Source organism: Rhamphochromis sp. 'chilingali' (assembly GCF_963969265.1).
Source record: "Rhamphochromis sp. 'chilingali' genome assembly, chromosome: 22".
Classification (NCBI taxonomy): Eukaryota; Metazoa; Chordata; class Actinopteri; order Cichliformes; family Cichlidae; genus Rhamphochromis; species Rhamphochromis sp. 'chilingali'.
In genome coordinates this window covers 26792078-26803822 of record NC_137950.1, presented here as the reverse complement: position 1 = coordinate 26803822, position 11745 = coordinate 26792078, and the positions used below count along the sequence as shown (strand labels likewise).

The 11745-nt window shown below is 40.8% G+C and overlaps 1 protein-coding gene across 2 annotated transcripts; it reads left to right on the top strand.

Moving 5' to 3' along the window:
• The first annotated feature begins 388 nt into the window (after window positions 1-388).
• On the top strand, window positions 389-11435 carry tap2t (transporter associated with antigen processing, subunit type t, teleost specific). Of its 2 annotated transcripts, XM_080873100.1 has the most exons (13): window positions 389-641; window positions 2382-2491; window positions 2860-3409; window positions 4431-4545; window positions 4656-4786; window positions 5037-5242; window positions 5394-5591; window positions 5816-5944; window positions 6021-6200; window positions 6329-6502; window positions 7007-7166; window positions 8193-8329; window positions 10478-11435. In XM_080873100.1, exons 3-13 carry the CDS (start codon window positions 2905-2907, stop codon window positions 10673-10675), a joined length of 2133 nt encoding a protein of 710 aa, XP_080729226.1. In that variant the 5' UTR covers window positions 389-641; window positions 2382-2491; window positions 2860-2904; the 3' UTR covers window positions 10676-11435. The 2 variants fall into 2 exon arrangements, with proteins under 2 accessions (XP_080729226.1, XP_080729225.1); XM_080873099.1 differs by lacking the exon at window positions 2382-2491.
• Window positions 11436-11745: the final 310 nt, after the last annotated feature.

Below are 11745 nucleotides of genomic sequence, written 5' to 3'. Positions count from 1 at the left end.
GTCTAAATTAATATAAAAAACTGGGATCTGACTTGTGCTGTAAAGGCCAGGCAATATGATAAGAAAATGACATCCAAGTGTCCCCTGTTATGCTACAAGAATCATGTGTAATGTTATTATTATGCTTTTATGTATTATACTATTTTTAGAAATTGCAAAAATGGGAATTTTCACCAGTAAACTGTCATATGAAATATATAAAACCTAACTTTCATGTAAAAACATTTTTTTAAGAGTTTTTGCCAAAATTAGTGTCACACTGTCAAAAGGGTGTAAATCTTTCCTACACAGACAATTAAACAAACCGCCGTGCCTTTATTGTGAAAGGGAGGAAGTAGTTTCCAGCAGCATAAGCAACGACGCAAACTGCTGCCATCTTGTGGCCAATGTGTGAAATGAGCCGTTTTCTTAGTGTAAAACTTTCCACAGCTGTCCCACAAACGTTGATTCGTGGTACAAAAACGATAGTTGAACAGACATGAGGACAGAGTTTGATATTTTGTGTAATGTCGCTCTTTTTTTTTTTTTTTTAACGTGGTCTGAGCCGCGCAGGTGTCAGCTAAATGAAAGTGAAAGTAAAAGTGAAGCGGGTGCTGCAGACACTTAAGCTAGCTGTGCTCTGTGGAGGAGAGAGATATACGGTAGGTAATCTAAATCAATCCCGATTAACTCAATTTTAAATACATTTTAATGCGTCACAGGTGTATACACAGGTAAATGTGAAACGGCAGGTAGGAGAGCAGGTAACCTAAACGGCCTATTACTGAAGTTACCACCTCAATTAAGAAAGCTACAATGAGAACCAGCAGCTGCAGATATATTTTATGCTCCAGTTGCATTAAATATCTGTAAGGCTTTGTTAATATAACTATAACAGATATTAGTGTTAACGTTTTGCTCATATTTTCCATAAGTGTGATGTAGACAGTTTGAAAAACAGCACCGTTTTATCCCCGGAGTCACAAAATGTGTCTCTGTGGTACTTAGAGTAGATTAAATTAAAAATGCAGGACCTATATTTTTACTTTTTTGCATATTTTATTCAGTGATTAAGGATATATTTGTTGAGAGTAACCCTAATACTGCGAGAGTGGGTGTAAATAAACAAAAACTGAAACCAAAAAACGACACAAAGTATAACAAATAGAGAGGAAATGTGGTTATTTTTAGCCTTTTATAGTTTGGTCCAGTTTGTTATTACACCGTCTCAGGTGAGGTTTTGGTCCAGATGTTTGAGGCTTGAGGATGACCTCATGATCGTGAGCCAAATGCTTCACAAAGCGCTGTGTTTGTACTGTAATCTCTCCTCTGAAGTCATGAAAAATTAGGCTCCTGACTAGTGTTATTACAGTATAAAATTTCATATTACTTTACCTTTTTTTAATTTAAAAATTTTAGTTTCAGTTTACGCTAGTTTCACTCTGTTGCCAGATTTGATCCTTCCATTTTGGAATAGGAAAGGTTTAGTTTCAGTTCAGTTTTACTTTTTATTTTCTCTGATATTTTCTATCGATATTTATGTTCTTATAAAACCACTTAAATGAATGTTGGGCCACAGTAGCAAAAGGTCCTAAATTAACCAAAAGTAATTCAGGCACACACACAGTCATACATACACACATTAAACTTGCGCAAATTATGTACCAATGAGATAGAATATCTTAAAACAGAATTACATGGAGAGATGTGAATTTAAACGTACACCTATGAGATCTAGTTTCCAGCTTCTGTGTGTGTGTCAGGCTTTACAGACCGATGCATGACCACTGATAGGAAACTTCATTTGCGGAGAATGGTTCCTTTTTTATTTAAATGTTTGTGATGAAGATTAACAGATTAGATATGTCCTCATCAGCCACTTGTATCGAAGTAGCAGAGGAGGCAGTTGATAACTGGCAGGTTCTGAGTACTAAAGACTGTAGAGGAGCTAGAAACACTAAATATCATGTAAACATCTCATGCACATGAGCTAGTTGCACACCAACTTTCTGCTGCTTGTTGGAAATGTGATCACATTTACATTTTTAAATGCATAAAGTTCTCGTTTTCCAAATTCTAGTTATTATTTTTATTCCACTAACTAAAAAAATTTTTTTCACTACTAGTTGCAATTTTTTAGTTTGTTTTAGTTAACTGTAACAGCTTCAGTGCTGACAAATACCCTTCATACTACAATAATTAATTAAAAAAAAAAAAATAAGAAGATGAAACAAATTAAGCAAACACTAGAAACTAAATGAAACTAAACGAAACCAGATAGAAATTAATAAAGAAAATGTCTATTTAGTGTTTACGTTTCTATTTTCATCTTCTTGTGGAAGGAAAAATGTTAAGGACCATTTACACAGGGACCAATTAACTCATCATGCATTGCTTTGCAGATGATGGTTGGCCACTAGTGGACAGTCCGGGCTCCATGTAGTATTTACTACCAGGTCATATGCCAGTCAGTGGTTTCCTGTGCACTCCTTGTTAGTCGCTCACCTTGAAGGTAATGGCCGTTTGCTTCCTGTATGAACGGTTTTTGGTTGAAGTAGAAGCTTTTCAATCTGATTTAACTATTTTCCTGAGAGAGAGAAAAAGAAGATACTCAAATCAACCAATCAGAACGGTGAAGTTCAAAAGAATCACCTTCCCACTATGAGCTGCTCACACCTGCAATAGTTAACTCTGAACCTTAAGTCCTGTTTGCCCGATTTTCCCCCTCTGGCAGTTTCCACTGTCATTGAGATGATTGGGATTAATAGTTAAATATTTTACAAAAAGACACACGTTTGGGAAATATAATTGTTTTCCTGATAAAGTAAATCTAGATTTTAACACATCTTTTCTGAGTGACTGTAATACTTGCTGTTGTAGGATCCGATTGAGCCTCCTGCGTTTTCACCGCCAACCGAGGGTAAAATGACGGATGTGGCAGCCTCAGGATTTTTCGTCCTTGTTTTCGATGCAGTTCTGGGTTCATCGATGTGGACCGGGCTGCTGCTGCTCGACTGCTCCAGCTGTGGTGGACTGGAAGGCGTGTGGGCCTTTGGAGCTGTAAAATGGGTTTTCCTCCATGTTTTCACCTCTGTGTTGACTGATGGAAAGCCCCAGCCTGTCCTCCACAGGTTGGTGGCGCTCCTTTGCCTTCTTCCTCCCGTGTTTGAAAGTGGACGCTTCCTTAAAGCATCTCCATCTGAGCCTTACTCGGGCCCATCTCCCAATCTCAGCATGCTCCTCTTGGGCCCGATGGCCTCATCTCTGGCCTGTTTAATTTGGGAAAAGGGTCTCAGTGGGAATGGAAAAACAAAAACGGACAGCGTCAAACTGGATACCAGTGGGCTGCTTATGAGGACATTAAAATATTTCAAACCAGACACTCTCTACCTGATCGCAGCGTTCGGTTTCCTCATCTTAGGAGTCATCTGTAAGTATAAAACATTCCCATTTTATAGTGTGTTAGATAGAGCACATGTGTTTATTACAGTGTAAGACTTATGGATCAGAAACATGCAGGCAGAAGTAGCCGTGTTAGGATCAGAGGGTGGAGGGCAAGCTTGTTAGCAAGCACTCCCTCATAAAATATTTCTAAGAGACCGGACTTGCTGTTCTGTGTGCATCAGAGTGGAAACAGAAGCTGCAGAAGTTTGTTTATAGGTTAGGAGGCCTTGAATGTATGTATTTGTCTTTTTCTTCCTGGATTCCAAATCCTGTTAGACCTGAAAGGTCCTGCATGTTACTTAATTCAGAGAAGTAAACAAAACTTCTCTTTTACTCTGTTTAAGGTTTTTTTCTAATCAGCTGGAAGAGAAGGGACCTTTGAGTCTACAAATCCTCTCTAAAACACAGTATATAAGTAAAAATTAGACTGTGAGAGCAGATTTTCTCCTATCATTGTTCACTGATAGAGTAAAACCATCGATTCCTGCTGCTGAGTCTGTGTGCTGGGATGGCAGAATTAGCCACGTTGGAATATTTGTTCCAAAGACCAGCACAGATTTGAACCATTCGTTTATGTCCACAAAAGGGCAAATCAATACGAGAGACGAGTTATGTCAACATTAGCATGTTTTATAAGGTCCACGTGCAGGTTTTGGCATTTTAAAAAAATAGGCTGGGCAAGATGATTTCACCATGACAGCACTTTTCGTGCCTGCAGCATGTCCCGGCACCTGTACACTGACTCCACCTGCTCATCCAAGATTTGTCACTTCTGCTAAGAAACCCCTACAAAGAGGGGGCTGGCTTAAAAATGCACAGTCTGTCCTTTATATACAGTCTATCATCAGCACTCATAACCTAGTCAGTAACAAATGTGATTTCCACCACACACTACATGTCCTTAAATACTCACTACGGTTTAATACTGCTTTCGAAATAAGTTTTTAATAAATTTGTTGACTTTGTCCCTGTTTACCTTTGTACCTGTCATTCATCTTTCCTCACAGGTGATACGTTTATCCCGTTGTATCAGGGGAAGGTCATTGATATGCTGAGTGGTAAAGTACTTGAAGCCGGCTTCGGTTATGCGCTCGGAGAGCTGGTTCTCATTTCTCTCGGAAGGTGATGAACCAAAACTGTTCCCACCATTTCTTTGTCTCTCAGATATTTGTAGGAAGAACATTTATTTACTTGGCATCTCTCTGATTTTTTTTGTCTTTCCATCTTAACAGCGCGCTCTTCTCTGGCATGAGAGGTGGTATATTTATGTGCACCTTGGCCAGACTGAACAAGAGGCTGAAGCATTTGCTGTTTCACACCCTCCTGAAGCAGGAAGTGCAGTTCTTTGATGATAACAACCCCGGTGAGAGGAGCACGACATGTCTATTAAGATATTTAGGGACTGCATGAATTTGCAGGGTCAACAATGCCAAAGGTTCCCCTAATGAAAATATTAACGCTGATTTAACCTTCGGTAAATGGAGCGTCATCTTAAACTGCAATTGGCCCGACAAACTAGCGTCTAAAAAGCCTCATAATCTAAAACAAACATTGAAGCTGTGCAGATTTAAGCGGTTACTGAACTCTGTCCTTTTCTCTGTTTCACCATCCAGGTCGTCTTTCCTCCCGCTTGCACTCTGACGTGGACAGGATGGGCCGCACGGTAGCGCTGAATGCTAACGCCGTGGTTCGCAGCACAGTAAAAACCTTCCTCATGTTGGTAGTGATGTTACGCCTGTCCTGGGAGCTCACTGTGCTCACCTGCATAGAGATGCCACTCTTAGCTGTAGTGCAAAACAAATACAGCACCTTGTATAAGGTAGGTGTAAAAGGAAGAAAAAACAGCCAGACTTTTCTTTATCTTTTTTCGATGACAGGAAGAAAAATGTTTGCAGCTGGAAAGAATCAAGGATATTAAAAGTGGGAGTCATGAAGACTTTATTTGTTGATCCTGATTTGTTGTCTGACAGGAGCTGAAAGAGCAGATTCAGGACTGCCAAGCTCAGAATGCAGACCTGGCTTCCCAGACGGTCAGCGGGATTCAAACCGTCCGCAGCTTCAAGGCCGAGAAAGACGAAATCAGGAGATATCAGGAGGCTCTGGCGCAGATGCGCGTAGTCAAGAGACGTTCAGGAATCTACAGTTCAGTCTTTCTCCTAGTGCGGAGGGTAAGGCGACAGTCATGTTACAAGCAAGGGAACATGTTTCATTCTCAGCTCTAACTGCATATGTGCTAATATTTAAGCACCAAGAAGAAACGGTACCCTGGTTTCTTAAAGCATTTTAGTATTTCCCCAGTATTTGATATGTGCTGACATGATAATGGATCCTGCTTTGTTTGTTTTTTAGCTCCTTCGCAAGTAACCCTCCTCTCCAAACTCTCTTTATTTAGCTGGTGTCTCTGGGGATAAAGATACTGATGCTGTTACAGGCCCGCACTCTCATCTCGTCCGGAAAGCTCAGCATCGGCAGTCTTGTGTCCTTCTTCTTGTATCAGAAGCCCATGTCAGTCAATTTAAAGGTAAGCCGAATCATTCTGGATATTTATTAACATGTAGTGCCTGTTTTTGATATTCAACGGGTTATTTATGTCGCAGGAGATTTTGTACTGCTATGGTGAAACGGTGGCCACAGTTGGAGTGATTTCCAAAGTGTTCAGCTACCTGGACAGGACACCCAAGTGTAAGGAGGAGGGAGATTTAGCTCCTGACAATCTGCAGGGAAGAATTGTTTTCCAAAATGTCACCTTCAAATATCAAGAGAAACTTGCCCTGAAGGTAACAGTTTCCTAGTGTTACAGTGATGGTTGTGTTCATCCTACAGTGTCACTGTTGGAATGGTGTTAATCATTAATTTGTGAGAGGTGGACAGATTTATGAATGCTGCACTGACGTCTTCTCTCCAGTCAGTGTCGATGGAGCTGCAGCCAGGGAAGATGACGGCGTTGGTGGGTCCCTCCGGCAGTGGAAAGACCACCTGTGTCAGCCTCCTGAAGAGGCTGTATGAGCCCCAGGAGGGTGAGATCCTGCTGGATGGAAAGCCGCTCCACCTTTACAAACACAAATATTTCCATCAAAAGGTACAGACGGCTCATTGTACAGCTTAAATCATTGTACTAAATCAAATAATGTAGGGATGCTCCTGGTACATATGATCTCAGTACTTAATGTGTCTTTAATTGATGCAAACATGTAATCGTATGTTTGCATCTTCAAGTCACAGACCTCGGTTCCTCAAATGAATGACACAAAGAGGTCGTCAGAGGGTTTCTGTAAAGACTTTTCTTGCTTGGAAAGCTGCCGTGTCTAGTCTTGTCTTCAGCTCAAACACTCTTCAGAGTTTTGAGGCTGGAAGATTTTTGTTTGACTGGAGCAGCTGGACCAGTTCTGGGGACGAGGGTGTAAGTGTATTTGATTTACTAGTAGGTCTAGATCTTAAAATAGCACGTGGACAGTGAACCTCCTTCTTTCCACATGTAGCCCAACAAAACTTTGACTCTCAGGTTTTGTTCTTGTGAGACGCGTCAGCTTATTTACTTTAATTGTTTAAATGGTGAAACCACATTAATCCTTTCTTCGTGCAGGTAACCCTGGTTTCCCAGAATCCCGTGCTGTTCTCTGGCTCCCTGAGATACAACATTGAATACGGCCTGCAGGATTGCGGCATCGAGAAGGTGAAAGAAACTGCAAATAATGTCAACGCACACGACTTCATCTCTGAAATGGAGAACGAGTACGACACAGGTACAGAGCCATCTGTGGTATTGTGCCTCACCTCAATCACACGGGTCTAGAGACCACTTGGCAACTGTCTGCCAACCACTGGTTACAGTGGAAAAATGAGCATTACCTGACCAGTTCTGAGTTGTTGCTAAAGCTAATCAAAAGCCTAAAGAGCTGTCAGTGAGCCCCTGGTAACCGCTGGCACTGTGAACCTCGAGCAGGTTGCTTGTCTTTTCTATATGACATAATTGTCTGTTGCTCCTTTTGAAATGTGTCATTAATGCACAACTTTTATTTTGAAGACAAATGTCCTCAGTTTCCAGGAATGTGGAGTAGAGCAGAAAAGTAATAACAGTAGCTTTTAAAGAGATAAAATTAACATTGAGACGAACTGAGTTCAGCTTATTGGTCCACAGCAGTCCCAGTTTATCATGTGACCCCTTGGGAAAACGAAATCCCACCCCTGAAAGACCAGCACGCTTCTGCATATTAACTTTGCCCACAGCGGTGAAAATAATCACTGAAATTTGAAGAGTGTTATTAATGAGTACATACCTACAACATGGAAAAATTCAGATTCATGTTGTTTACTTTTGCTTGATTGCCTTTCTTTACATTACTTCTCTATCTACTCATACTGCATATTGCAGTGAGATATTTCTCTTATAAGCCCCTCGTGTGTGTTTTTTTCTTTTCATTACATTCATTACATCAGGAAATAAAAATATATGACAGCTACAGAGGTGATCTAACAAGGAGAAAATGCTCAAGTCAGTTGACAAAATAATCAAGTACAGAGGCACATGTTTAAAATAGATCATGGTGAGCTGCAGATAGGTTTATGAAAGTTAATATTAACTTTTTCTGACAGATGTGAAGTAAGGAAAGTCAGATTTTACAGTTGTAAAATATCCAGCTGGAAGCTGGTAGCCAGGTAAACCACGAGCTATGTTTCAGTAATGATTAACTGTAAAGTTGTGATGGAAAAACCTGAAGCAGGTGCATGTTTTCCACTGTAACCTTGGTCTGTGTTGTTTGTCCTCTCAGATGTAGGAGAAGGTGGGGGTCGTCTTGCAGGAGGACAGAAGCAGTGCATCGCCGTGATCAGAGCTCTGGTTCGAGACCCGCAGGTCATCATTCTGGATGAAGCAACCAGTAAACTGGATGTCGAGGCGCAGCATTCAGTACGTATATAAAAATAAAGCTCAGAAACTTCCATACGACCCTCAGCTTTCCTCACGGTGACCAAACAAGGAAATCCTGCATGCAAGAAGCGTGAATGGGTTTTCTCTGTGTGTGGGTGTGAGTCAAGCAGCTGCTCTTACATATCTGGCGATGAGAAAGTTTGGGCAGTGGGCCAATAACACAAAAAGAAAAAGCAAACCTCCCCTGATTTAGATTTGGCTGGTCTCCTGTTCCTCTCAGGCGAGTCTGGACCGCTTCCATCATGATTTTTAATCTCTTTGATGAAGTGCACCTGAACTTGTACCTCTAGTATGTGTCAAAATGCAGATCCTTCAAAGTTATTTTGTTTTGGAAGTGGACAAAGTCACGGGGTTGCAAATCCATTAATCCACACAGTGGCCCACACCTGATGTGAGTATGTTCACCCCAGATGACTCAGGACAGTCTCACCCTGGTCCCTCTCATCACCCGATCCACCGCCTCCAGAGTCGTATCAGTTGGTGTTTGCTCTGTAGGTGTGAGGTTTGTTAAGAAATGACAGAGCTCATAGTGCACGTGGTCAAAATAGGGGTTACAGGAAGTGATCTAAACATAAACTCAGGGCTGTGCTCAAAGCATCTCTCCTGACCTGTGGCTCGCTCATCGAGAAGATGAGCGAGCCACATTTGAAACTAGAAAAATTTGCATTTCCTGCGAAAATGCTGTGTGGATGCCTTAACGCTGAAGATGTATGCCGAAAAAAGCTGAAAAAGTTGAGAAAAAAAAAAACTGCCCTGAGCAGGATTCGAACCTGGCCCTCCTGGTCTAAGGGCTGCTATTTAGCTCATTCTCACAAAGAAGAGGTGGAGAGACTGACAATTGTGCTGAAATGAGCAGAAGCTGCTGAGAATTGTGCTGATAAAAGGTGGAAAGGCTGAAAATGTTTCAGAAGAGGTGAATAAGCAGAATTTGGGCAGAAAAGAGGTGAAAACTCTGAATATTTTGCTGAAAAGAGTTCAATCAGCAGAATTTCTTCTGCATAGATTTCAATCAGCAGAATTTCTGCTCAAAAGAGTTTTTTCTGAAAACAGCTGAGATTTGTGCTAATAAGAGGTGAAAAGGCTGAAAATTTTGCAGAAAAGAGATGAAGCAGCAGAATTTCTGCTGAAAATAGTTTTTTTCTGAAAACAGCAGAAAAAACTGAAAATTTTGCTGAAAAGAGTTCAATCAGCAGAATTTCTGCTAAAAATAGGTTTTTGCTGAAAACAGCTGAAAAAGCTGGTATTTGTGCTGAAAAGTGGTGAAAAAACTGAAAATTGTGCTGAAAAGAGTTTAAAAAAAGTTTAACTGTTAACTGAAAGAAATTTTGCCATAAGCGGGACTTAAACCCGGGCCTTCCAGTCTGAGAACGGATGCTCAACTCACTGAGCTAAAACACAGGTCAACCCGGCAAGGAAAATCAGTGAGGCCACTGATAATATGGCAGAAATGGGCAAAAAATATTGCAAAAAAAATTCAATATCTCAAAAAGTATAGAAGTTATGAGCACCAAAAGTCATAGCCAGAAAGAGCAGAATTTTTTAAAGTTTGAACGGAGAAAATTGGCTGAAAACTGAGGGAGTAGTTAACGTCCAAAAAAACGTACGGAAGCAACTTGAAAAAGAAAAATAAAGAATAAAGAGAAACAGGAACTCAATAGTGTGGATGCCTATTACTATAAGACAGTTTTCTAATTTTATGGGCCTGTTGCTGGAACTTGAATGAACATAGCTCTGGCTGTGAGTGCAGAAGCCCCACCCATCTGTTTATGAGTGGCAACCAATCAGATGAAGGGGCTAAACTTGTAACTATAAATTAGAATAGAAATAACACAGAAGCTTAAAGCAGCAACACCCCCAGTCTTGACATGGAAAACAATAGCCCAAAGATATCTCTGCACACCTGAATCAGAGGCAGGTCGAAGGGAAACCTAAAGCTTTTTGGAATTTTTTAGGGTTTTATGAGTTTAGTATTATTGTAAAGTTGATTTTTTTAAGACTAACCAGTTAATCCAGAAAGTATTTAGCTGATAAACTGATAATAAACACAACCACTACCTGCAGCCAAAGAGGGGAAGAGGTCCACAAAAGAATTGTGTTTGTGAAGTGGCCTCATATTTCTGTGTTCAGGTGCTGAAGGAGATTTTTGCTCGTGGCCGGACGGTGCTGGTCGTGGCTCATCAGCTGAAGACTGTGGAGCAGGCTGATCACATCATCTTCTTGGAGAACGGCGAGGTCGTAGAGGAGGGGACGCACAGTGAGCTGATGGCCAAAAAAGGGCGTTACTATCGTCTGAAGGAGGAGCTGTTCTCTCAGGACAGCCAATGACCTGCTCGTGCTTTCGTCGCACAAATACTTTCGTTTCTAGACAAAGAAGAAGTGATGTTGTTTACCTGTTTGTATCATGAGAAATGAACTGTTCATCATCAGAAAACTTCAAACGGCAGAAGTGTTACTGCAATGTTTGGTCGGTCAGAGGAGCTCAACTCGTCCATCCTCGTTTATTTATCTGGGAGGAAACGTTTGAAGTGGAGAGAATATTATAATCATGACCTTTAGCTACCATGGGTAACTACATTTTGAGAGTATAGTTCATATATGCAATTTATTGGCAGTATTAGAGGAAAAATGTGGGGTTTCCTGCCAGTAAACAATGCAAATAAATATGAATACTCCACATGGCAGCAGAACGGTCATGACATAAAGTGACTCAGATTTAGAGGTCGTCCTCTAAAATGAAGTGTTTTCTGATTCTGTTGTCTCTTTATTTGCCTTAAAATGATGGAGGGCTTCAGTGTTGGTGTGCTCTGAATGTCAAGGACTGTTTTTCTCACTGCCTTTTGTGCTCCATGTGTTAAAGCTTTGCTGTGAATCACGGGTTAAACTCCTTAAAGAAGCCCTCGCTCTAACAGAAGCTCCTGTTAAGGTGAGACTTTGTCACTGACATTCGTCACTCCTCCTGTCAGAGTTATCATCACCTGTGGTTTCCACCGTGAATCATGGTGTCTTTTCCTGAAACTCCAGAAATATTATTTTTAGTGGATTTTGTTCACTGATGTACTTTTTTAAACTATACTTATTAAAATTGCTTTTGAAGAAAAATTGATGGAAATTTTTGAGTCCTGATCCGTTCCAGTTTTTTACTTCGGTCGTTTCTCTTCCTTATTAAGACTTCCTCATTGGAGGTCAGCTTCATTTAATGTTGAAACCTCATGTATACTGAAGGATAACTTAGAGGATGTGTTTTTATATAAATCAAAAACTGGATTTTGTTCCTTACGAGCTCCACAGTGCAGAGGAGACACAAATCCCTGGGACTGTTATGGCAGGAGTCCACTTAAATGTTAATATCTCCTCCTGCTGCTGCCTCCTTTTCTATCCATGGATGATCACTGACA

Bases quoted from the DNA above. Each gene is read 5' to 3' on its own strand.
- tap2t (XM_080873099.1), top strand. From the start codon at position 564: ATGAAAGTGAAAGTAAAAGTGAAGCGGGTGCTGCAGACACTTAAGCTA. The intron at 642-2,859 runs GTAGGTAATCTA...TTGCTGTTGTAG, and splicing joins GTGGAGGAGAGAGATATACG to GATCCGATTGAGCCTCCTGC. The intron at 6,503-7,006 runs GTACAGACGGCT...TTCTTCGTGCAG, and splicing joins ACAAATATTTCCATCAAAAG to GTAACCCTGGTTTCCCAGAA.